The sequence below is a fragment of the Mytilus galloprovincialis genome, chromosome 5 (assembly GCF_965363235.1).
Source record: "Mytilus galloprovincialis chromosome 5, xbMytGall1.hap1.1, whole genome shotgun sequence".
NCBI lineage: Eukaryota > Metazoa > Mollusca > Bivalvia > Mytilida > Mytilidae > Mytilus > Mytilus galloprovincialis.
This window is the reverse complement of record NC_134842.1, coordinates 95,394,361-95,420,642: the sequence shown is the minus strand read 5'-3', so window position 1 is coordinate 95,420,642 and position 26,282 is coordinate 95,394,361. Positions and strand designations below refer to the sequence as shown.

General features: G+C 32.5%; 2 protein-coding genes across 3 annotated transcripts; both read right to left on the bottom strand.

The window, feature by feature from the left end:
- Positions 1-532: 532 nt before the first annotated feature.
- On the bottom strand, positions 533-19,609 carry LOC143076781 (uncharacterized). Its single transcript, XM_076252655.1, has 4 exons — positions 19,070-19,609; positions 3,256-3,571; positions 2,462-2,590; positions 533-1,191 (listed from the first exon to the last, which is right to left on the bottom strand). The coding sequence occupies exons 1-4, from the start codon at positions 19,165-19,167 to the stop codon at positions 1,150-1,152; spliced, it is 585 nt and encodes a 194-aa protein (XP_076108770.1). The 5' UTR covers positions 19,168-19,609; the 3' UTR covers positions 533-1,149.
- On the bottom strand, positions 5,537-16,568 carry LOC143076780 (uncharacterized). Of its 2 annotated transcripts, XM_076252654.1 has the most exons (7): positions 15,632-16,565; positions 13,550-13,658; positions 12,300-12,422; positions 11,286-11,415; positions 8,505-8,600; positions 7,872-7,967; positions 5,537-7,035 (listed from the first exon to the last, which is right to left on the bottom strand). In XM_076252654.1, exons 5-7 carry the CDS (start codon positions 8,589-8,591, stop codon positions 6,475-6,477), a joined length of 744 nt encoding a protein of 247 aa, XP_076108769.1. In that variant the 5' UTR covers positions 8,592-8,600; positions 11,286-11,415; positions 12,300-12,422; positions 13,550-13,658; positions 15,632-16,565; the 3' UTR covers positions 5,537-6,474. The 2 variants fall into 2 exon arrangements, with proteins under 2 accessions (XP_076108769.1, XP_076108768.1); XM_076252653.1 differs by lacking the exon at positions 11,286-11,415 and having other exon boundaries at positions 15,632-16,568.
- Positions 19,610-26,282: the final 6,673 nt, after the last annotated feature.

Here is a 26,282-nt window from a genome sequence, read left to right as displayed (position 1 = left end):
ACAATCTCACGTCATTCTTCATAGCACACTGATATGTAACACCCATGATAGCACATGCTTTATATGTACAGGTAAATATATACAAAAAAATGATAGAGATTGTTTTTTCCTTCATCCTAGCAAAAATATGTAATTATAAGAATTGAATGGTCTTTGAGCAATATAATAGGCTTGTCAAACCGTTGATCGTGCACGCAATCCAAGAATGGCTTCATACAAAATGTATAGCTTTGTCATCATGTCTCAATTGTTTTTTTTTTAATGTTTTTATCACTATTTTTTTTTTAAAGGTGACTTTTTCAATAAAAGTTTGATGAAAGTATTCAAATATGAATAAGATGTGGTATGCGTGCCAATGAGACACTTCTCCATCCAAATCACAATGTATAAAAAGTTAACATGCAAAAAAATACATGAACAAGATCACTTTTATCTAGTTAAATTGTTACCTGTTGCTTTAAACTATTTTTTTCAGCCAAAGTGATTTGAGATGTAAACATTAAATCACTTATTATAACATTTTTCTCAATAATTTACCCACAATCTAGATTTACATAGGGTTAAAAAAACTATTCTATTGAAAATACAACTGAATACATGCAAAAATGCTCTTTTGCTAAATTATTTTGTCAGTTTTTAAAATTTATTTGGATTATGCTTAAACTGGGATAATTTGTAGATACGGTCAAAACCTTGAAGTAAATCATACTAATTATAAAGAAAACAAAGCAGATTACATAAATGTGTTGACCTTTATGTTATTGGTAGAGTAGTAAACTCTAGAAATATAGTATATAGAAGACAGAAATAGTCCCAAGGGTTCTTTTAAAAGCTTCAGCGCACTAACTTGCTGCCCAAGCGCACTGATAAAATTGATATATCAAGATAAAGAGATAATTGATCTATGTAGACAAATTTCAGAAAAAATTGCCATTTCATGGAAAATTAGTGAAATCAGCATTTGAAGATCAAAGAAAACACCAAAATCACTTAAATAGGTGATTACTGAAATTTGAAAATCACTGAAATAAGCGATAATGAAATCACTTGTTTGAGTCATACCCCTGACTGTTAAATCTGGGGCATTTTTGATTTTCTATTTTAGTTACTGATTAATATATATATATACTTAACTGAAAAAAAATCCAGTTAACATCCTGTGTTCTTGTGATGAAAATATTTCACTTCTTCCTGTAATAGTTAGTTATGAAAATAATTATGTTATACATATTTTATAGTTTTTGGATAGTTTTTCAGTGTACTGTAAATGATACCAAGGTTTTTGTTGACATCCCTGGACGTTGTCTTGTGAGGTTGTCCATGGGTTTTCAAACAATACTGATTTTTATAGTTCGTTCGTATGTTGTACTGTTACCACTGTCTCAAGTTAGGGGAGGGTTAGGATGCCGCTAACATGGTTAAGCCGCCACATTATGTATGTTTGTGCCTGTCCCAAGTTAGGAGCCTGTAATTCGTTGTTGAGTTACATATTTGTTTTTTGTTAATTTTTTTGTAAATTAATCAGGCCATTATTTTTTGTGTCATTTGGTCTCTGGTGAAGAGTTGTCTCATTGGCAATCACACCACATCCTCTTTTTTATACATACATAAATTTGCAGTGACATCACAACTTATAACTGACCAATCAATCTCAACTGTTAACTAAGCTTTTGACTTTGATCTTTTTACATATAAAAGGACACACCCTCTGATGTCAATTGATATACATGTCAAGTAAGAACTTTGAAATCATAATGCTTTTTAAGATATAGAGCCGACACAATCTTTTCAATAGACCATGGCCATGGGGTTCTATACTGAAACCTAAGTTTTTTACCTAGAACTTTGACCTACAAAATTTTGAAATGATAATGGTTCTCAAGATATAGAGCAGACACAGTTTGTTACAGACGGACAGACTGTTCATATATATGTCGACCTGCCACTAGACAGGGCCCTAATTATATACTACTTTGAAGGACAAATAAAAGCTTTTACAATATACTAATTTTTTCCTTGTTTAAATATACAGTTTTCCATGGGTACAAGATTTATTTCAATCAAGTAATAGATACTCAAGATATCATCAGGAAATCAATGACCAAGGAACAGACAGGCATAGCAATAAATGTTTGCTCCCTATATTTTATGAGTCTTGTCCTCAGTCATGCTTATGTATCAAATTTGTGCCTCTTGCACTATCATATGTTCAGTGGACCTTGAAATTGGGTTAAAAACTATAATTTGGCATTAAAATGGAAATATCATATCATAGGGAACATGTGTACTGAGTTTCAAGTTGATTGGACTTCAACTTCATCAAAAACTACCCTGACCGGTCATGGGCATAATTAAAATAGCATACACAATAACCTGAATAAAAGGGAGAAAAATCTGATTCAAAAATATGTACCGGTATATATACTTGATAGGGTTTTAGCATGAATTGAACATATTTTACCTCTATTAAATTGGTGTGATGAGGAAATGACAAATTGAATTTATCACTTTCAAAGCAGTATGCACCGTGATCATCATATCGGCGATTTGGTACTGGTGGCAACTGTTTAAAATCACCACATCCTATCACCTGTGGGAAAAAAACATGAATTACATTTTCTATGATCTTGGTGATATATAAATCAATAATTTATGCGACAAAAATTTCATGGGACTGACTGAGTGATGGACAGACATTTGTAAAAAAGTACACCCCCTTTTTTAAAGTGGGAGTATAATAAACCTAAATTGCTGCCCCTTATAGCTTACTATTCAATATGAACTAATGTTCCATGTTGAAGGCTGTACTTTGACCTATAATTGTTGAACTTTTTATACATTGTGACTTAGATAGAGTTATCTCATTGACACTCATATCACATGTTATCATTTGTAATTATTTGGTTTCTAAGTTATGAAGACACAGATAGAATTTTTATATTAATATAAATAATTATGAATTTAATTGCACAAATCCATTTTAAATCATGCATGAAAGACCATAATTCTTTAACTCATATAGAACAAGACAATTAAGAAAAATCATAGTGAGCTGAACATCTAAATAGTGGTATATATTTGTATCTATTGTTTGGCTGATGTTCTTAAAAAGTTAAATGTCCTTAATTTAGCTACTTTATTCTGAAAAATTAAAAAAATATATACATGTATAATTGTTTGCTTTGTGCATAGCTGATGTACCTTTGTCAGTCATTTCATACACATTATCAAACACATTATAATAGCAAATAATACCTGTATACCACCAAAAATTTTGGTATTCTTTTTGACATGCCTGCACACAAATTCAACCATTTCAAACACTTTTAATGACAGCATTGATATTTCATCAATTATCAGTGTATCAGCTTCTTCAATTCTCTTCTTGGCATTAGAAAACTGGTCATCATTGTCAAATAATTCTGCCAACTTTTCATATGTATGACGACCATCAAGTATCCCGGCCCAATGGTGCAAAGTAGTTGCACCATGGCCAATCTGCAGACTTGCCATTCCAGTAGTTGCAGTAACTGCCACATTAAGATTTAATTTTAACGATTGCACAATTTTTCTATAAAGAAAATATTACAATTAGTTCTGAAATATAAACCAATTCTTAGAGCTAATTAAAAAGCATCATGTTGTCAATATTTGTATGTAAGCTTATCTAATCTGATCATTCTTATAATATATATAAACTCGAGACTTGACTATACTTTTAAAAATTAATTCTTAGTCTGTATTTTTTTGGTGTGTCATATTGTTACACCACTTCTCTTATATATAAATAAAAAGGAAAGGGTTGTTGAACATTAAGCTATACATGGCTCTATGTTGAAGGCCCTACTTTAAGCTATACATGGTTCTATGTTATAGGCCCTACATTAAGCTATACAGGGCTCTACATTGAAGGCCCTACTGTAAGCTATACATGGCTCTATGTTAAAGGCCCTACATAAAGCTATACATGGCTCTATGTTGAAGGCCCTACTTTAAGTTATACATGGTTCTAAGTTGAAGGCCCTACTTTCAGCTATACCGATCTATGTTGAAGGCCCTACTGAAAGCTATATGGCTCTACTTAAGGTCCTATTGTAAGCTATAAGTGCGAAAATATAATTTATAAAACTACATTGTGTCTTTGATAGTATTGTCTGGTTGGCACTCATACCACATTAACACATCATCTTATTTTTATACTGTAAAAATATATCATAATTAAAACCATATATTTTATTTGGGTTATATTGCTAGATGTTAACATGAGCACTTACATTATTTTTTATATTGCAGGTTGGCAGTTAATTATGTAAATGTAGAGGAGGAGGAGTGCGAGACAAAATTGCTGGACATATATGAAGCTTGCTTGGCATTCTACTCATTGAAGAAACAAGCACCTCCTAGTAAAGACTTAGTAGGTAAGCTGATACCAAGAATTTTTGGTGTCAGTTCTACCAATAAATTCTTTAAAAGTGATTACAAAAAAAAAATTGTATACGAACAGTTAAAATTGAGGCCTCAGAATAGCAGCCCTGTAGTTATTCCAGCTTATTGTTCAGCTCTTGAGGAAGAAAATCATTATAAAATAAGATGTCCTTTAACAACTCTGCTTAATAATGAACAACAATTTTGTGATGTAACATTTATACTATATTAAAATACATTCTGACAGCCATAGAATTGAAAAGGCTAAAATAAAAATATCTAGAAAACACAAATTTGTAAAGTGAAATTTTTGTCATTTAAGAGGCTGTCCAAGGAAAACTCAGGCAATGGTTGGCACATCATGGGACTCAGATTTCAATGAAACTTTACATGAAGTCTATTAAAGACATGAAATGAAAAAAAAAAATGTCGGGGAAAAAAATTGTGCACGGTTGCCATGGCAACACGAGCATCATCATTTTGGCCTTTGAAACAGCCAAGAAAAACTGATTTTTACTACATTTTCAATTCAACATTTCTTCTTAATCACAATTTGAAGAGCTTAACTATATTGATACAAGATAATATCCACCTTAGTGTCTTTATTCCATAAATTACTTGTTATAATCAATATATTGACAAAGGAAAAAAAAACACCTAATAAGGACATCCAAAACGCCAATTGTTCATTTTGCCAAAATCAGCCATTTTTGAAGTCTTCTGGAATTCCATCCATGGTAAATATTGGAAATGTACCATATAGAGCTAACAGATTATCATATTCTTTAATAAAAAGAACAAAAAATTTGGTGGGATCACATTCCTGTAAGGCTAAAAAAAACCGGAACAGCATACCCCTCTCAGCTCAAAAAACAGCTTCAAACTGTATTATTGCCAGATCAAACTTTTACACATGCATGCATATTTTTCTTTTAATAAAGTCAAATCTCATTATTCTTAATGAAAGGGGTATCAGTAACTTAAAAATTAATAACTGCTTTTCATGTTTAATATATTTTAACATGGGTGCAGCCTCAATTTCTACATGGATAAGATCACGATACAAGATGATCATGTATTTAAATTACACACAAACTCACAAATAAGCAAATAGTGATGGCAAAGATTTATTTTTATTCCATAGATCAATCTTATATTTAAACAAGGTTCAAGATAAGTTGAAAAAAACACAATATTGCAAAAATTACAGAATAAAATAGGCAAGGAAAGTATCGGTGAACTTCACATGCATACCCATTTCTAAGACCAATCGCAACAAATTCTATTTTCTTTAGCAATGATTATTGTATGTACATGCACTACAAATCTATAAACTAAGAATTTAACAATGACCTCCTTAAACTTGCAGTCAGGTGCAAGTATTTATTCCATGTTTCTTGTCTCTCAATTTACAGCAATAAAAGTCTAAATGGTACCATAGTGCACAAGCAAACTTCCATTCAAAAACTAATTTCTGAAATATTTTTATCATGTTTAGTAATTGAAACCTTGACCTTTAACAAGCAAAGTAAGTGTAAATTATAACAATTCTTACATACTAGACATTTTAACCATATCATCAAGTTTCTTTTGATAAAATGTAAAGTTTTTGAGATTTATAGTCTGAAACCCACGTGTAATTTCATTTTTTGTGCCTGTGACCTTTTGACGAAATTTACCCTAACTAGCATTGCTTGCTTACTTCATAAGAAACAGAATTTCTTAGGGTTTGACAGGGATATAAACTTTTTGAGTTATTTTCTTGAAAACAATTTTTAACACCTTTAACCCTATCCGCCATCCCCAATAGTCTGGTAGCACCTCAGCTAAAACCCTGATGCATTGCTATGATTCATGCAAATACATAAATATATATATATTAGAATTTTGTGTCATGAATATTTACACTTCATCCCTACTTTTTAATCTTGTACTATGATGGCTAGATAAAAATTATGAAGCAGATACAAAATATAAATCTAAAGGAATATCACAATAGGTTGGTCAAAACATTGCAATACATATTTTAGTTCCAGCATAAAAGAAAAATCATTGACAAATGGAATGAATTAGTTCAAGTTCATTTTCCTGACGAGTAATTTCTATAATAGCATCATTTAATTCATCATCAGATTCCTCTTTAGGAATTTTTCCAGATTGATTGACAAATCTGGAAAATAAACCCTGTACTTGTTGTGAGCTCAGCCATTCTTCTGGTGAAAAAAGCCTATTCCCATTTTCATCCCTGACTGCTCTTATTTTTTTGGAAGCCTCTGTTGGAGTATATTTTCGGCCAGTTTGTTCACCTTCCATAAATAAATTAAGTAAATAGTCTTTTACAGCTATGCTAAATCTCTTATTCATTCTTCTTCCTTTCAATGACCATCCTGAATGTAGTGAACATTGTGTTTTAGTCTGTGGTGTCTGATCATCAGTTGCTTTTGAAAAAACACTTGTCATTGACTCTTTTATATTAGTGCATTTACTACTCCAAAAAGTTTTTACTCGATCAGCGTGCCTGATATTATGATTTCCAATGTCCTGGTGAATGTTATATTCATGTAGACTAACAAATGTTAGACCACATTCACCACAAGTATAGTCATCAGTCTGCAAAAGAAAAATTACAGTTGTATAAAAGAAGTGAAAAACAGCAGAATTGAATCACTATATCATGCATACATGTATACTGTGAACGAATTTGTGGGTATTAAAACTTAAGTAATTTCAATCATCTCCCTTGAAAAAAATCAGACCAGAAATATCCTCCTTCGTGCATATCTACAGGTTGTGTACAACAACTGGGTAAAGTTTCATCAGTATTAACCTTTTTAGGAGTAGTTGCGCTAACAAGACTTGTTGCCATTTATTGCTAGATGTATATTAACTAAGTACATGTAAATTCAATTATCTCCCTTGAAATAGTTCCATCCAGAAATATTTTCCTTTTTCCACATCCTTTGGTTGTGTACTACAACTGTTTGAAGTTTCATCAATATTAAGGAAGAGTTGCACTTATGAGACATGATGGACAGACGGATGGAGGGACGACAGGGTGATTCCTATATATATCCCTAAAAACTTGGTTTTTTTGGGGTATAAAGACACTAACAACACAGGACATTAACAAAACCTAAACAAACATTAGACCTTTGGTTTTCCCGTTTGAATGGTTTTACACTAGTAATTTTGGGGCCCTTTATAACTTGTTGTTCGATGTGAGCCAAGGCTTCATGTTGAAGGCCGTACATTGACCTATAATGGTTTACTTTTTAAATTGTTATTTGGATGGAGAGTTGTCTTATTGGCACTCACATCACATCTTCTTATATCTATGAACAATATTGTCAAAGTCTAGAAAGATTGGTCCATCCTTAATTTCTTTTGCAAGATGAAAGGATAGTGATTTTAACAATAAAAGAATATACATTGTATGTATCTGTTACCTCATTCATCTGGTCATGACTAGCAGCATTTTCCTCTGTGTTCTGCTCATTTATTTCCTCTATATTGTCTTCAGCATCTTCTGTTTCATTTCTTTCCTGTAAAAATATACTAATCATAAACACATATTTCCAATGTTGTTATCTAAAATTAATATAGGTGATAACAGATAAGAAAGTCAATTTTACATAACTCAGTTTTAAACATGTAAAATTTAACTTAGTAAGTTTAAGGATCTTTGAGCAAGCTTTGGACTTTTAAAGCTTATATATTATTACTTAGTTCAACATTCATGTAAAATGTACATTTGAGGAGTCCAAAAGGGAGATGAACTTAAAACATACAAATTTGCTGCATTTTATATAAACCTTTTCTAATTCAGTCTGTTGTTTTCGTGTGTTGGTGTAGTTTTCATTTATATTTTGTATACGTTATAATAAGGTTGTTGTTTTTCTGGCTTGAAAAGTTTTTTACTGGCCATTTTGGGGCCCTTTACAGCTGATTTGGTAAAACTCCTAGCTTACTTCACCTACATTGTGTATTAAATGGAGAGTTGTCTCATTGGCATTCATACCACATCTTCTTATTCATTTATTCATATTGTACATCATAAAATTAAGAAAAAAAATGAAAACCTTTTCATTATTCGTTTCACTGTGCTTCCTCTTAAGGCTCTTTCTTGGTCTTATTTTACTCTTTCCTTTTCTAGTAACTTTTGGCATTTCCAGTATCTACAATATAGTCAAGTAAAAAAATATTAATAATACAAACTTAAGTTGTAGTAATTTTAAAGTTATAACATTGTACACTTCTTATCCAATATGAATTCATTAGTGTGTTCTTCGACAAAAAGAAAAAGTTTCTGTGCTTCCTTTTACATCCATTCAAAAATTAGGGTCAGGTTTTTTTTTCTTTAAAATTTTTTTTTTTTTTGTGAATTTATTTCAAGGGTAAAAAATAACAGGCATGACAGTGTAATACCATGTTAAACTTGAGAATGTTTCTAGAAAAGGAGAAGACAGTGCACCTAGGGCAAAAAATTTGCCTCAAAGTTGTCATAACTATATTTTGTTTTTATACAATTTTTTACTTGGGCCTTTCAATTTACCATCAGCCTTGCCAATTGTATATTTGATATTTTAAAAAAAAAACAGTTATTTACATTTGTACTTGGTTTTTATACGACCGCAAAAATTAAAAATTTTTTGGTGGTATATTGGTATCACGTTGGTGTCGTCGTCTGCGTCGTCGTCCGAATACTTTTAGTTTTCGCACTCTAACTTTGGTAAAAGTGAATAGAAATCTATGAAATTTTAACACAAGGTTTATGACTACAAAAGGAAGGTTGGGATTGATTTTGGGAGTTTTGGTCCCAATATTTTAGGAATTAGGGGCCAAAAAAGGGCCCAAATAAGCATTATTCTTGGTTTTCGCACAATAACTTTAGTATAAGTAAATAGAAATCAATGAAATCTAAACACAAGGTTTATGACCACAAAAGGAAGATTGGGATTTTTTTTTTTTGGAGCTGAGGTCCCAACAGTTTAGGAATTAGGGGCCAAAAAGGGGCCCAAATAAGCATTATTCTTGGTTTTTGCACCATAACTTTAGTACAAGTAAATAGAAATCTATGAAATTTAAACACAAGGTTTATGACCATAAAAGGAAGGTTGGGTTTGATTTTGGGAGTTTTGGTCCCAACAGTTTAGGAATAAGGGGCTCAAAGGGTCCAAAATTGAACTTTGTTTGATTTCATAAAAAATTGAATAATTGGGGTTCTTTGATATGCCGAATCTAACTGTGTATGTAGATTCTTAAGTTTTGGTCCCATTTTCAAATTCACTCATGTCATGTTTTGTTTCAATCGATAAAGTGGTTTTCTAAAAGAAGACATTTGTATGTATTTCCTATAGGGTCCTAAGTTAAATTAAGTCCCCTGCTGGCAGCCATCTTGGATGATGAATCAAGTTACAAAGTAACAACACTTGGTCATCATCTCATAAGGATCAATCATACCATGTTTGGTTTCATTCCATTTAGTGGTTTTCTAAAAGAAGAAATTTGCATGTATTTCCTATAGGGTCCTATATGTTAAACTAAGTCCCCTGCTGGCAGCCATATTGGATGATGGATCGGATAAAAATAAACAATACTTAGTCAGCACCCCATAAGGAACATTCATGCCATGTTTTGTTTCAATCCATTCAGTGGTTCTCTAAAAGGAGACATTTGTATGTAATTCCTATAGGGTCCTAAGTTAAAATAAGCAGCCATCTTGGATGATGAACTAAGCTACAAAGTTTAAAAATTTGTTTTTAAACATCATTCTTCTGTTATTTTCAAGCATACATGTATAATATTGACAAAAACTGCAGGAACAGTTAACATTGTCAGGTCAGGGGCCATAAATCTAAATAGGGTTGCTATATTAATCTTTTGCATTTTAAATTAATAAATGCCCATTGAAATTGGTAAAAAGATTTGTACCGTTTTATTTTCAATTGAAGATTTCTTGCTGTTGTGCAATACTGTGCTGATGCGAATACTGAGTTTTGTTTTCAGACAATTTTTGACACCTTATTTATACACAGTTGGGACAATAACCCACAAAATCAATCTCAAGCCTAATTTTGTGGTACTGAACCTCTTGGTAAAATTTCATAGAGATTCATTTATAAATACTAAAGTTATTGTCTAGAAACCAAATGTCTACTGACAATGACACTAACATGATAGACTGATAGCAATATAAAATTACAAATACATTTTTGTGCAGTCATGTAAAACCAGATGCTCCGCAGGGCGCAGCTTTATACGACTGCAGAGGGAGAACCCTGAACAGTTGGGGCAAGTATGGACACAACATTTAAGCTTGATACAGCTCTGAATTTGGATTGCGATTAAATAGTTGACCCTTTTGACTCCTAATTCATTGGGACCAAAACTCCCAAAATCAATCCAAACCTTCCTTTTGTGGTCATAAACCTTGTGTTAAAATTTCATAGATTTCTATATACTTACACTAAATTTATTGTGCAAAAAACAAGAAAAATGCTTCTTTGGGAAATGTTTTTGGCCCCTAATTCCTAAACTGTTGGGACTAAAACTCCCAAAATCAATCCCAACCTTCCTTTTGTAGTCATAGACCTTGTATTAAAATTCTATAGATTTCTGTTTACTTATACTAAAGTTATTGTGCGAAAACAAAGAAAACTGCTTATTTGGGCCCTTTTTGGCCCCTAATTTCTAAACTGTTGGGACCAAAACACCCAAAATCAATCCCAACCTTTCTTTTCATAGATTTTTATTTTCTTTTACTAAAGTTAGAATGCGAAAACCAAATGTCTTCAGAAGACAACGACTATGACGACGTGATACCAATGTACGACCAAAAAATTTTCAAAAAATAACATTACCTCAATAGTGGAAAAGAGCCATCAGAAACAAGTTTGATGACAGCATTGACTTTCTCTAAGCAAGACATTTCAGGTTCCCATTCTTCATGGCTGCTCAACGTGGCAGTACTTTGAGTTGGAAAAAAATAAGCTGAAAAATAAATACATGTATATGAATATTTTATTTTGTTGGGTATTTTACCAGTTATTTCTGCAATAAATATTAATCAGGGGCGGATCCAGTCATTTTAAAAAGGGGGGTTCCCAACCAAGGACAAAGGGGGGGGGGGGGGGGGGGCAACTATATGTCCCCATTTAAATGCATTGATCGCCCCCAAATAAGGGGGGGGGGGGGTTCCAACCCCCAGAACCCTCCCCCTGGATCCACCAATATTAATAGAGGCTCTATAATGCCTGAATTGCGTACCTGGAAAAATTAGAAATCTCATTAACATTTTTTTACCCAAGAGTGAAACAAAAAGTTTTTAATTATCTATTATGATTTACACTGCAAATTATATAATTAGCTAAACATCTAGAGAAAATGTCATTTTTTACTTTTTTAAGGACAATACATGTAGCTCTTATATATAGATTAATACATGGTCTTTTCTATATCGGCCATGGTATCATCCAGTGACCCCCATATCACCCTGAGACTTTAGTTGAGTGCCAATATGGGTCAAGGGATGATACCCAGGCTGATATGGAAAAGGTCATGTATTAATCTCTTTATCATATACTTCCGACAAATTGTTTCAATAGTGCTTTTGTTAGTAATTCAGTGAAGAGAGGTAACAATTTAAAATCAGAGAGATATTTAAAAAAAAAAATGCTGACTCAAAATAACAATATCAGTCTTTTTTTTTTTAAACAATTTGGTAGCCCTTGAAAGGACTGTTTGGTCTCTTGGAGTTTTCATCTCCGGTAAATGTATCATACTGTGCTATTTGGACCATAATCATTTATTCATAGTGTCCCCAAACTTTCTCATAAACAAACTTTTTGGTGTTCTGTATTACTTAATTTACTTACATGCACAATCAGAAGTCTGACTGGCACTTGTGAAATTTTCCTCTTTTTCTGCGGCATATTCATAATCTTTAGTACTTGTATGGTTATTGCATGAATCATCCTTATCATCTTCATGATAAATATCTGTTAAAAAAAAATATATACATTTAGTTTAAATTTAAAATTAAAAATCAAGAAAAAGACTGGCATTAAAATTATTCATGAAGAAAGTGAATTATAAAAAAGTTTCTTAAAAAACACCAAAACAATTCATAAAATAAAAGTATCATGCTGCAGAAATAAAAAAAAATAAGTGAAAGCTGCATTAGCAAAGCGTGGCCAAAATTTAATCTAAATGTTTATTGTAGAGTTAATACATATAACTTCTAGTCCGAACTTTAAATTTTGATTAACAAGTGAAACTGCGAGCTACTGCTCACTGATGATACCCCCGCCGCAAGTGGATAATATTAATAGTGTAAAAATATGCAAGTGTTCGGTAAACAGGAAGTTGTCGAGTGATGAATCTGAAAACGCATCACACGGTATAGCTGACTTATATAAATCCTAAAACCAAATTTCAGAAATCCTTGTATTGTAGTTCCTGAGAAAAATGTGACGAAAATTTTCAACTTGGCTATCATGTGTAAAATCAGACAAGTGTTCGGTAAACAGGAAGTTGTCAAGTGATGAATCTGAAAACGCATCACATGGTATGGCTGACATATATAAATGTTGATACCAAAGTACAGAAAGGGTGGATATGTAGTTCCTGAGAAAAATGTGACGAAAGTTTCATGGGACGGACTGACGGAAGGACGGACAGACAGAGGTAAAACAGTATACCCCCCCTTTTTTAAAGCGGGGGTATAAAAATCTTATCATTAGCTATACATGCTATAGGGACGTGTGTACTAGCATGACTAGGTTTCAAGTTAGTGTGACTTTTACTTCATAATAAACTTCCTTGACTAAATAATTCAAACTGATCCGGTACAGACGGACAAACTGACAGACGGATGCAAGAACCAGAAAAGATAGATGATAACGCAGCTTTGCTCTTTGTACTTTTAGATTTGAACTTCGAGTTGACTTCAATTTCGAATGTAAGATTTACGTAGGATTGCATAAATTTACAGATACACTGGATAACAGAAATTATGACGTAGACCATAAGCTTTTCTTAAAGCTTTTCATAAATTTACAGATTCACTATGTTCACTGGATAACAGAAATTATATAGAGTAGACAACAACTTATATATATCATACCTAAATTTGCAAGTTCTATTGATTCTGTATCATCCCCACATGAAGTTGTCCGGTACATTTGACTCCTTGTAGAAATCACATGAGGGTGAGAAGTTCGGCTTACATATTCCTGAAAAATGTTTTTAAAAAAGATAAACAAATTTTACAAGGCCAATATAAACAAAGGAAAAATTTCTATCGGAAGTAAATACAATAAAAAAAAAACGCCCTGGTAAAATCCAGATTAAAATATTCGGAATTTTACTTAAGGGAAAGAAAACAGGTCTGACAGATGGGAAATTTCAAGTCAGTCAAGATATTCATGTAATCAGAATATGGAATAATCATAAACAGACAAAAAGATCGAGTTCATTTATCTACAACTTGTTCATTTTTTCTTTGATAAACAAATTTGACCTCCTATGGCTATTAAGTATTTTTTTTATTTCTTCAAAATATTGACCTAGTCATCGTTTTTGTTTTTTTTGTGTCATTTTAAAACTGCTATGATTTTTTACATATAATAAACTCATCATAGATAATAATATGCAGGGGCGGATCCAGCCCTTTTAAAAAGGGGGGGTTCCTAACCCAGGACAAAGTGGGGGGGTTCCAACTATATGTCCCCATTCAAATGCATTGATTGTCCAAAAAAAAAGGGGGGGTTCCGACCCCCAGAACCCCCATCTGGATCCGCGCCTGATATATTATGTGTCAATGTGCTAAGTGCCTTCTATCATTTTTGTTTCGTTTTATATGTATTGGTCTTTTGTTGGGAAATATATGACTGTAATTGACAAATACAATGTATGTGTAAGGCCAAATAAAAAATATGTGTGTTTTCTACTTCCCTATATTTAAGCTTAAAAATAGCCTACATGTACCTTAAAGTTTGTTTTGCCATTTTTCAATAAGCACTGTTTTTAAAAGTAAGGATTTCCCTACTAGAATCACTACCTACATGTACCTACCCTATTTCTTTCAAAGATGTAATAGGAAACACACACATTATTTTATTTGGCATCAGCAAACCTGCCCGTAATTAAAAGTTTTGAAATTCATTGAGTGCTTCCAACATTTGTAGCTTCAAAGCTTGTTTTTGGGGTAATTTCTTTTAAAATCACTGCATTTTTTCTTGTATCCCTGGTGCATTTGACTTGAAAAATGCAGTACACACATATCATCCTAGTAGGCACGCCACAGTGGGGAGAGAGCAAGAACCTGAACATGGTTATGTTTATCAATAGTACTGTTTCAGCGGACCCTATTCATTCTAGTGGCCATCTTGTAGGGTACAATGATTCTTTCAATGTTGAAGACCGTGGGGTGAATATCAAGATGGAGAACAGGAATAAAGGCCCTATTGATTGAAAACTTGTATATTTTATATGTATTGTGTGGGATTTTGTCCTTTGCACATTTGCTACAAAAACATTTATAGGTACATGTAGGATAGGAATTCTGGGTAAAAACAGACAGGACAGGAGTTTTGAGTAAAAAAAGGCAAGATGAGCAACTGGGTGGCAAAAAAATTAAGATAAACTTGTAAAAATGCAGGACCAATGCAAATATAGTGAAAAATAAAAAGGCAGGACTGAGATTACAACTAAACAAAAATGCAGGACAAAATTTTTCATCCTAAACCCCCCCCCCCTAAAAACCAAATGGTAGCTCCCTTACTGCATATAATATATAGGCTATAACTAGTGTCTTTAAAAATCAGCTGTATTTGTACGATGCTAGGAAACTAGGTGTATGCGAGCTTTTAGCAGTTATTGTCTTTATCCTGCAATTATTTCTGTATTTTATTTATATTTCGAAAGACACAAAAAAGCCATAAATAAAGTCATTGGCTGCAAAATGTCATGCAGCAGTTCCTCGAAAATGGACGTCGATTTGAGGAGCCAAAAATCAGACGTTCATTTGGATGCTTGTTTTATATTATGACATATAAAATTAAATTGGGCTTCGATTTGAGTCTACCATATATACTACATGTGTACATGTACCTGTTCTGTAGGCTTGGCAGCCTACCGGTAATGGACACATATTAGGGAAAGGGAACAACCTGAATTAAATGTACATGTACAAAATGTAACTTACCATGGCCACTTCCAACAGGTATCAAGGATTGATAAAGGAAAAATAGTTCTTTCGATGTTTTAAAATCAATAGCCCTATCTCCTTTACACTTTGTTGTATGGACTGGATAGGCACACTTCAAACTGTTTGTTTTCCAATAAGTCCCAAGTGAATCTCTATGGGCTTTGCAAATAAGTAGTAATTGCCTGCAGGCTGCATCAACATCAAATAATCCGGCGCGATACAGTATTAGATCCTGCTCATTTACGTTTGCACCTATAGTGCACACTTTGAGATATCTAAGGTGGGCAACAACATCTTTTTGGCAGTCACGAAAATGGATGATATGGCCAGAACAGTCTCCTAACCTGCTGAAACTGCAGAAGTCATTTGTTCCCTCCATTTTTCTTGTATACAAATGCAGTAAATGAATCCGCAGCAAATATATTTTTTTTAATTCATTTTTTCAATAAAAAGAGTTTTATCACAATCTTTGTGTGTTTTCCCCAATATTGTAATTTATTATCATTGATAGAATATTCATTGTAATATTTTATTGACAAAATAACGTATTCATTGAAAATATTCCCACTGGTATTCAAAGGGAGGTAATCCAGATACTAGTTTTATGATATGGTTCAAACAAAGAAATAAGCACTAATAATGTAGATCCCAATATTTTTTTAGCTTAAGAGTATTAATTACACATCTAAGTAAATATTTAAACGATTTTTACATTTCAAATAAATGTGGAACAAAAAAAAAACAATTTTAAAAATTGCACTTTTACAATGGACATAAAGGGGAAAACAAGGTACTAAAACCTCCCAAATTTTTAGACTATATCAAACTTTCATCCAAAAAACAAATACACACTATTTGTTGCATCTAATAACAAGGGCATTTAATGCAAGAAAACTAATTTTAAGAAAATTTAATGTGCCAACATTTATGCATCCCTTGCCTGGTTTTCAAATGGACAGCCTCTTAATTGTTCAAATCAGGGGACCTCATATGCATATTTCAGTTCATTCAATTAACAAACATTGAGCCATTCTGTTTTTGTTAGATGTATTTCTATCCATCTGATGAGTTGAGCCTTTTTCAACTGATTTTTATAGTTCGTTCTTATATGTTGTATTGTTACACCACTGTCCCAGTGTTGGGATCCCGCTTACATGTTTAACCCGCCACATTATTTATGTATGTGCCTGTCCCAAGTCAGGAGCCTGTAATTTAGTGGTTGTCGTTTGTTACTGTGTCACATATTTTTTTCTTTCATTTATTTGTACATTAATAAGGCAGTTAGTTTTCTCGTTAGAATTGTTTTACATTTTTCATTCCAGGGCCTTTTATAGCTGACTATGCGGTATGGGCTTTGCTCAATATTGAAGACCGTACAGTGACCTATAGTTGTTAATTTCTGTGTCCTTTGGTCTCTTGTGTAGAGTTGTCTCATTGGCAATTACACCACATCTTCTTTTTTATTATGTATTTTGTTCAATTGCCATTTTAAGTAAAGCCATTTTCAATTATCATTTTACAGTGTGCCTTTTCGTGTTGTAGTTTTATACTGCTGTATTGGCAATTGGTAAAATATTCAAACCAACTGCATATCATATGCACCTGTCATAACCCAGGAACCTGTTGTTCAGTGTTTGTCATTGGTAGTTTGTTAGGTGTTTCTTGTTTCTAGTTTTGTAAATACAATGTAGATTAGACAATTTATTTTCCTGTTTGAATTGAGTTACACTGGTCATTTTGGGGCCCTTTATAGCTTGCTGTTCTGTCTTATGTAAGGCTCTGTGTTGAAGGCTGTACTGTGACCTATAATTGTTCACTTTTAATACATTGTGATTTGGATGGAAAGTTGTCTCATTGGCACACACACACACCAGATCTTATTCATGTAGAAATAAAAATAAAAGTGTGAACCCACAAATGCCTTTGACTATGCTCCTGTAAGATTGTGGATATTTCATTATTCTTTCCCATGTAACTTAGTAGCCCGGGGTGTGATGCCTTGAATATACAATGTATGACTGAAGATTATGCTAATAGATTTGGAGGTGAATGAAATGTTGGGTGACCAGGGTCATGGTGACAAATTCTTCAATGAACTTTATTTTTCAGGATGCTATCAAAAATGAGATATCCGCTCTGAATGGTTATCAGTGTTCGAGTAAAGTTGAGATTGACGACCACTTGCCACATGTATACTCTGCTGATCAAGGCAAAAGGATAATAAAAGATAAAAGCCAAGCTGGGTACTGAACACAATATAAAGGACACATTTCTATCATATAGTTTGTAAAACAAATTTATAATTTTTAGGGTGCATTGGGTGATTATATGTGTGATATCAAGTTTTTAAAAAGGCACCAACCATTCATCTTTAGAGGGGTGGGAAACCTTTATTTTCTCAGAACAAACTTTTTTATGTTTTAAAGGAACAAACTAATGTTTTATAGCATACAGAAACAACAAATATTTTTCTGAAACATAATGTATTTTTTTTGTACTTCTAACTGTTTAAGTGACCGGTCAAAATTTCTCAATGCATAAGACCAATGAAAATATGCATGGGACATAGATTTTTTTTATTGAAACAAATCATTTTCTTGACTTGCAAGACACAAGACAAGTCACACATACTTAGAAGTTACAGTTTGTTTGGTATTTTGGTTATGGCTGTTTATAGTTTAGAATTAGGCTATGATTTAATTTTGGTAGGGGGGAGGGGGGGGGGGACTATATTTTGGGCTGCCTTTTTCTAGTTGCAATCTCTGTCTAACATTTTTATTTTTTTTCACTATATGTGTGATATTTGGTCCCGTCTCTTTTTTATAACTTAATCCTGGATTGATTTGTCCAGCTGCTCCTCCTGCTTTTCACTCAAAACTTTGATCCTGTCCTGCCTTTTTTTAAATTGTATCCTAGCACGGGTTCAATGTCTTGATAAATTTGTACCGGGTTTAATGTTCAGTTTTTATATCCCCTCCCGTAAAACTTTTTTTTTTAACAAATTTCAGAAATTATCAAACATTTTTTCAAAAAAAAAAAAACACCCAACTTTCATTCAAAAGATGAATGATCAGTGCCTTAATTTAATTCACAATCTTTATAATAAGAGGACCACCATGCCAAGAATACATCCAATCCTCATTCATGGCATACTATCAGAAAAATGCGCCAATTTTTTTTCATCAAATTTTATCAATAATTTTAATTCATACGTGAATAAAATAGAATAAAACTCGAGATATTATATTTTTTCTGTTTTATTTATGCTTTTTCATGTTGAGATGAAGTAACAATCTCTCGAACAATCTTTATGCCTCAAGGACCCCGAGGCAAACAGGGCATACGACCAAAAATAACTTGCGCCAAATTTTCAGAGCTTTTATGTTTTACTTTTATCACGCATTTTTACTAATTGCTGATGAAATATACTCATACTTTACAATACTTGTCTTCCCTGTTCCACACATGCCTGTAATTAGCAAATTATGGCCCTCTCTTGCTTTGGCGAACGAAAATTCTCGTCTATTGTCCATTTTGACAGCTCTGGTAGAAAGAAATAATTTTGCGGGAAAGAAACCGGAAGTTCATGATGGTTCAAAAGTTCAAAAGTTCAATGTTCTAATGTTTATTCATGAGATAGTCGATCGATATTCACTGCTGATTGGAATTTCCTCGACTTCCTCCCATGGCCAAAAATAATGACAAGGATTCTGTCAGGACGTAAAAAGAAGCTGTAAATTAATAATTAGTGACCTGCAAAGTAGTTTAAGTGGTTAATTGAAGTAACAATATGTTTATTAGTTGACGCATAGCGTTTATTCCGATCAAAAAGTCCCAGATTCAAAAAAGTTAAAAAAAATTGAAAAACGCGTTGCATTCCTGTCGCTTCTCTCTACGAGAGAAGCTCTACTGTGATAGTCGAGTTGACATATTTATAGACCCTCATTGATAGGATTTCAACCTCCTGTGAAAAAAGTTATCCGGATACACTTTTGTTGCGATGACTTTTTTAAATGTATGTTTCGTTCTCCGGTTTCTTCCAGTTAATCGGTAATGTAACTCATTTCAGTATATCTGTTTACAATAGCTTTTTTAACCATCTGTTTGAAAAACCAAAGTTCTTTGTGTCAACGTCTGACCATTTCAAACATCAGCAGACGAGCGTCCTTTCGCGTCATATTACACAAAAACGACCACGGTGAAAAGATTTCCGGTTTTCCGTATTCGAGGATCCAAGCTTTCGTACATTTACGTATAATATCATATCATTTATGTGAGAGCTAACTTAGTCTGGAATCGAGAATGGGGAATTAAATAAGGACAAAAAACCAACAAAGTTAGTTAAAAAGCAAAAATATAGAATAAAGAATCATTATTCTCAGAGCATATATAGTGTCTCTGGAAGAATCATGAGAATAAAGAAAAACTAAATAACAGATATTCAATCAATTATCTATTATTTATTACTCATTCACATTTTGTTCCATTCATTATTAAATAACTGTGCTGAAGGGGGCATGATGGTGAAGTTTGGAAAATTGACAAACGAGAATTATTCTAAATCAGAGAATAATTAAATGTAACTGTTAGACAGTTAGAGTGTAATAAATAAAATATCATGTACATATATTTTACAAAATGAGGTCACAGAAAACACAGATTTTTGTTATTACTAATAAGAGTCTGCAATTTGAGTATCACTGTCAGTGGCGGTTCCAGAGGGTGGGGGCAAAAAAGGGGGGCGTAGAGGGGCATACGCCCCCTTTGCTTGGACATTTTTTTTTGTAAACTGATTAATCAGACAAGACTTCGAGAACTTTGCCATTTCCCGTGTATTTTTTTTCATGCGACAATTCTTTACCTTAAATGATGTTTTTTGCTGGTATTTACTGATTATGTTAAAGTCGTGTGATTCGCTATAGTGGAGTTGACCAGTTCGCCGTAAAAACGTCACTCAGTCATTTTGAAATTCAAATTACAGTAACACATGGATGAAAAAGCGACACAGGATTGAGCAAGAATGTATTGCCTTCTATTTCACAATTCCACGAGACAGAAACGTATATACTCTATCAAGTTACACTTTCATAAAAAAAAAAAAAGCAATCATGATTATTAACCTACGAAAACATGTGTTACCCAAAACGCCTCAGCCTATTTTAACTAGAAATAACATAGCTGAATGATGATCCTCAGTCAACATAAGCTCTAGATACGAACAATTTGTTTGAGAAGGCAGTCTGAGATATTTGAAAGAAAAAATCGGACTCTGGTTTTTGCCTTTTAAAAACAAAATTAATTAATTATGGCCGTATCTGGATTGAAAACAATAATCTTGTCCACTTTTTTGCTTTAAGAAACGAAAATTTCGAACAGAATTAATTAGCATTAAATAAAACTGCATTTGCGACCGTCAAATCTACAATTGACGGTGGCAATTACTCTTCAACTACAGTACTGTTATTCCTTAATTATAAACCTAGAGAGTTAACTATAATTTGGTTTTGCTGTATCTGATTTCATTGATATAAATATATATATATATATATATATATATATATATATATAAATAATTTAATTTTGGATGTAATGCGTCTTATGATTGGCTGACATAATTTTGTTATCTGCTCATAGACATAATTTAGTCATGTGACTGTGATCATCAACTTTTTTCATGTTTTTATACAGTTTAAAATGGAATTTAGAATTAAGTTATAAGAAATGACTGTAATATTTTTTCTGTCCATTTGGAATAACATACAAAATGTGGTGCACACTGATAAATAACCCACTACGTGCCTTATTCAGTGTGCATTAAACTTTTTTTGTTATTTCTTCCTAGACAGAAAAAATATTACAGTCATTCCTTGAATAAAATTGCAATATTTTGTATTAGCCAGAATCAGATATAGTAAGAATCATATTTTTTGACACATCAAACACTTATTGAGGATCACTGAAATTTTCAGTTACATGTTTTATATATATATTTAAGTCTCTGGAAAATAGTTTATATTAATAATAAACTGTTTCAACTGTTCAATTGTAGATTTACTTTTATTTTGTCATAGATAGTTTGTGCAGATTCAATTTCCAACTGCCTAATATTATCTATATTTCAAGTAAAATTGGAAAAACTTTCACAATGAGAAATGACCAACATATTTCTGTACCAAACACTAACTCGTACTATAAAGAGTGTACCTATGCTTGAGTTGAATTGTGTAGATTTCATGTTGTTATTTCTTGGACACATTCACCATGTCTAATCACACATATTACAATGGTGTCTTGTTTAATCAATATATAAAAAAAAAAATCCTTCTTTTCTGGTTTTTGTGTCACCTTGAATCAAAAAGCAGGACTAAGGAATACTGTTTCTGACGTAGGCACATCTCATTTCCAATGAGCTTTTCTCATCACTTGGCATCAGGCGGTGTAAACTTTTTACATTTTGAACTTCTTCTGGAGAACCACTGAATGGAATCAAACCAAACATAGCATGAATGTTCCTTATGAGGTGCTAACCAAACATAGCATAAATGTTCCTTATGAGGTGCTGACGAAGTGCTGTTACTTTGTAGCCATCATCCAAAATGGCCACCAGCAGGGGACTTACTTTAACATAGGACCCTATGGGAAATACATACAAATGACTTCTTTTAGAAAATAATAGTATTGAAACTCATCATTTCAATGAAGATAACTTGGTCCAAGCCCCTTCAGTCATGGTCTATTGACTTTGAAGTTTTCTATAGCTTACATGTTAAAGTTTCTGATGAATTGGTTTACGAGGGATCACCTAATGTATGGTAAGTCTATGGTATTTGACATGTTATTATATAAGCGTCTGCACATCTCATTTCTGTGGAAATTTTTTACTACAACCCCTATGCGTTGTTGATTGACTTTATTGACTTTGCAATATTTTCATAACTTAAGTTTATGATTATATTGTGACTGAAACAAGTACTTTTAAGTTAATAATATTAAGTATGCATTTTCCTTAGCATTGGCATATACCATTTCTTTAAAGATTCATGCATTATCTTATGCATTTGTTGTAATATCATAGTTATACATAGGCAAAACATATGTATGTTTACACATTTATTCAACATCTTCGATCTAAGATCACTAATGAGATTTGTGAACCATGCAAAACTATCAGGGTTTATCACTAATATATGGTGTTAGATTATAGATTAATATGCTGAATCTGGGAGTATAATAGGCTAAATATGCTCTTCAAATACCACAAAAATACCTTTTTCACGTAATTTTCAACATAAAGAAAAACATATGTTTATCATATGATTCATAAAAAACATATGTTTTTCATAAGATTTTCAACAGCTGTTTTTCATATGTTTCGTGAAAAACATATGTTTTTCATAAGATTTATGAAACATATGTTTTTCATATGAATATGTTTTTCATATGTTTCAAAACAGACAGAAAACATATGTTATAAAACATATGATTATCATATGTTGAACAAAACATATGAAAATCATATGTTGCAATTTTTCCTGTGTACAAAACGATTCACGACACGAGGTAATGCGTGTTTGAATCAAGGCAGAAATTTGGACTAAATTTATGTTTTAAATTGCTATTTTCTTCGAATCGATTAACATTACACGAAAGATATTTAGCACAAATGTGAACCCTGTCTTATTGCTTCAATCCGAATAAAAATCCCGTGATAGTAACACGTAATAAACTTGCTTTCGTTGAAAATGTTGTTAATTTCAGCTATAAAAATAGACCTACTAAAATCATGAAATACTTAAACTTCAATTATATAAATATTTTTTAGCTTTCGTTATATGAATAATTTGATATTTAAGCTAAATGCTAAGTACAATTTGAACAAATAAAACAAAGAGGAATAATTTTATTTTATGTGTTGAAGATGACCTGTACTGTACAGTATCTTTGGGTACCCTAAGAAACAACGAAAATTTGAAAAACGTGAACACGACAGCATACGACGACATTCATGATTGGAAAATATAATGATTTTTCAACAGTTTGCATCAATTTAGTCGTGTGTTCTTCGTTAACTTAAACTCGTTAACTAGACGTCTTTTTCGATACTGGGCACCCTACTATTACCAAACAAACACAAATCAATTGTAACAGGAATGTCTAAGTGGGTCAGTTCAGTAAGCATAACATTTCTTTGCGATGCAAAGTTATTACAATATAATAAATAGTGTTCAACACTTTCACTAGTGTAACCACATGCACAATATGCATTATGTACTAAATTGGCCTTGTTTAAATCTGCGCTAAGTGCACTGCACTTGTTGCTTAGCCTTGTAATATAGATAGCAGTCTATCGCCATAAAAAATAGTACCTAGGAGGTTTTACATTATGAAAATACAGTTGTTGCAATTGTAGCTTGAAAAAAGAAAAAGTAGGAATTTGTCGAATATGCAAATCTAATTCATTCCACAATGTAATAGAAGATGAGAAAAAAAGACTGTTGATAAACTGATAGACGATTCAATGGTATATTAATGTTATGTCTATTTCGCAGGTTATAATTATTAGCATCTGATACGGAGGAACCAATACTTGTAAATAATCCGGTGTTTGGTTATTTACAATTTTATAAAACATGGTAAGTTAACTTCTCTTCTGACACTTATTTTCTCCAATCCCGTCTCCCTGTAAATAGAGTTGATACTAGCATAACATTGTAAACCGGTAACTATACGTGTAGCTTCAATCTGAATCTTTTCTAACCTTTCGGAATTAATTTGCCCACAGTTGTCCCAAACTTCAGACATTTATTCCAAAATAGGACGAATAAAAATCTATAAATCTTTTCAAGATATTCCCTTTTTAGCCTAAATTTTAGTTTCCTCAGTACATTTACTTGTTTTGACGTCTTCTCTATCAGTTTATCAACATGCTCATTCCATTTACAGTCACTACTAAAAATAATACATAAATGCTTATGTGTATCTACAGGAGCTATTGAGACTCCACAAAAGTCAAAAGTAAGGACGTTCTGCATATTCCTAGTATTAAAAATCATGATATCTGTTTCATTAGGATTAAATTTTAGCATCCACTTTTCACACCAATTTTGCAAATTATCTAAATCAATATATATTAAAGTGTTGAAACTTGTAACATCGGCCAATAGATGTGTCATCGGCAAAAAGTCCACGGAACCCACTTAGATCAGCTGTAATGTCATTTATGTAAATCAAAAATAATAATGGACCAAGTACCGACCCCTGGGGCACAGAAGCTCTTGAACAGCCCAATGTGGATAGTGAATCTTTCATAACCACTCTTTGTGACCGTCCCGATAAGTAACTTTTTTTAAAACCAACATAATAAATCCCCTTTAATGTCATATTTTTCGAGCTTATATAAAAGACCTTTGATCCAAACTGTATCAAAAGCTTTACTTATGTCCACAATTGTTATACTAGTAAGTTGTTTGTCGTGTAGTGACTTTATAATATGATTATACAACTCAATCGATTGATGGGTAGTAGAATATCCAGGAATGAATCCTGATTAAAACTTGTATAATAGATTATGTGAATGCAAATGATTAAAAATATTTTTAAAAACTATTTTTTCCAGAAGTTTGCTCACACAAGATAATAAAGAGACAGGTCTATAATGTGATGGCAAAGATTTATCACCACTTTTAAATAATGAAATAACATGTGCAATTTTCCACTGGTTTGGGAATATTTTATCCCGTAATGACCTATTGAATAATAAACATAATTGTTTTGAAATTTGATTTCTGACAGCAAGTAACATTCTGTTGCTTATAATATCAGGCCCCACCGCTTTATCAACATCAAGTGTGGAAATCATATCTTGCACGTCTTGTTCACTAACTACAATCGATGACAGGAAATCAGCACAACGATCGTTAAAGGCTGGTAAATCCTTATCTGGATTTTCTAGAAAAGAGGGACGAAAGATACCAAAGGGACAGTCAAACTCATAAATCTAAAACAAACTGACAACGCCATGGTTAAAAATGAAAACGACAAACAAACAACAACACACGACACAACATAGAAAACTAAAGAATATACAACACGAACCCCACTGCTATAGAACAAAAATATTTATTCAAAATTTCAGACTTTTCAGAGCTCTCATCTGCCAAATTATAACTTTTATTCGGATCCTTCAAAGGTAGTACGTCATGAACAGGCCTGTCGCTTTTAATATGCATATTAATAATTTTCCAATACTGTTTCGGATTCGCTTGTTTGATTTCATTTAAAATGGCGTAAAAGTGTTTTTTAGCCTGCTTTTTCATGTTATTTACTTTGTTTCGCTGTTGTTTAAACTTAAGTTCAGCGAAAGATGATTTCAAACGTAGATATAATTTACGAAATCTGTCGCGCTTTCGCATTTCATGACGCAAGTTGAATTATACCGAATTTTGTCATCACATTGCACTACAACTTATCGTGTAGGTATACACTCTGATGCTATGTCAAGGAGTGAATTAGTGAAATTAGTGCAAGCAACATTCATGTCATCTGCGTCAGAAATCAAATGCTCCCAGTTGGTTCTTGACACCTTTTGATTCATGAGATCAAAATCCTCATTTTTATAATCCCAAATCTTCAACTTTGTACTTGTTTG

What these genes read in the sequence shown, in the direction of transcription:
- LOC143076780 (XM_076252653.1), bottom strand. Translation starts at nt 12,413, where the DNA reads ATGAAGATGATAAGGATGATTCATGCAATAACCATACAAGTACTAAAG. An exon ending in GTGAAACGAATAATGAAAAG is followed by an intron (nt 7,968 to 8,504) that starts GTTTTCATTTTT and finishes ATATTTTTACAG; the next exon opens with GAAAGAAATGAAACAGAAGA. An exon ending in GTCATGACCAGATGAATGAG is followed by an intron (nt 7,036 to 7,871) that starts GTAACAGATACA and finishes TTTCTTTTGCAG; the next exon opens with ACTGATGACTATACTTGTGG.
- LOC143076781 (XM_076252655.1), bottom strand. Translation starts at nt 19,167, where the DNA reads ATGGACAATAGACGAGAATTTTCGTTCGCCAAAGCAAGAGAGGGCCAT. An exon ending in GGGAAGACAAGTATTGTAAA is followed by an intron (nt 3,572 to 19,069) that starts GTATGAGTATAT and finishes TTTTCTTTATAG; the next exon opens with AAAAATTGTGCAATCGTTAA. An exon ending in AAATTTTTGGTGGTATACAG is followed by an intron (nt 2,591 to 3,255) that starts GTATTATTTGCT and finishes TTTTTCCCACAG; the next exon opens with GTGATAGGATGTGGTGATTT.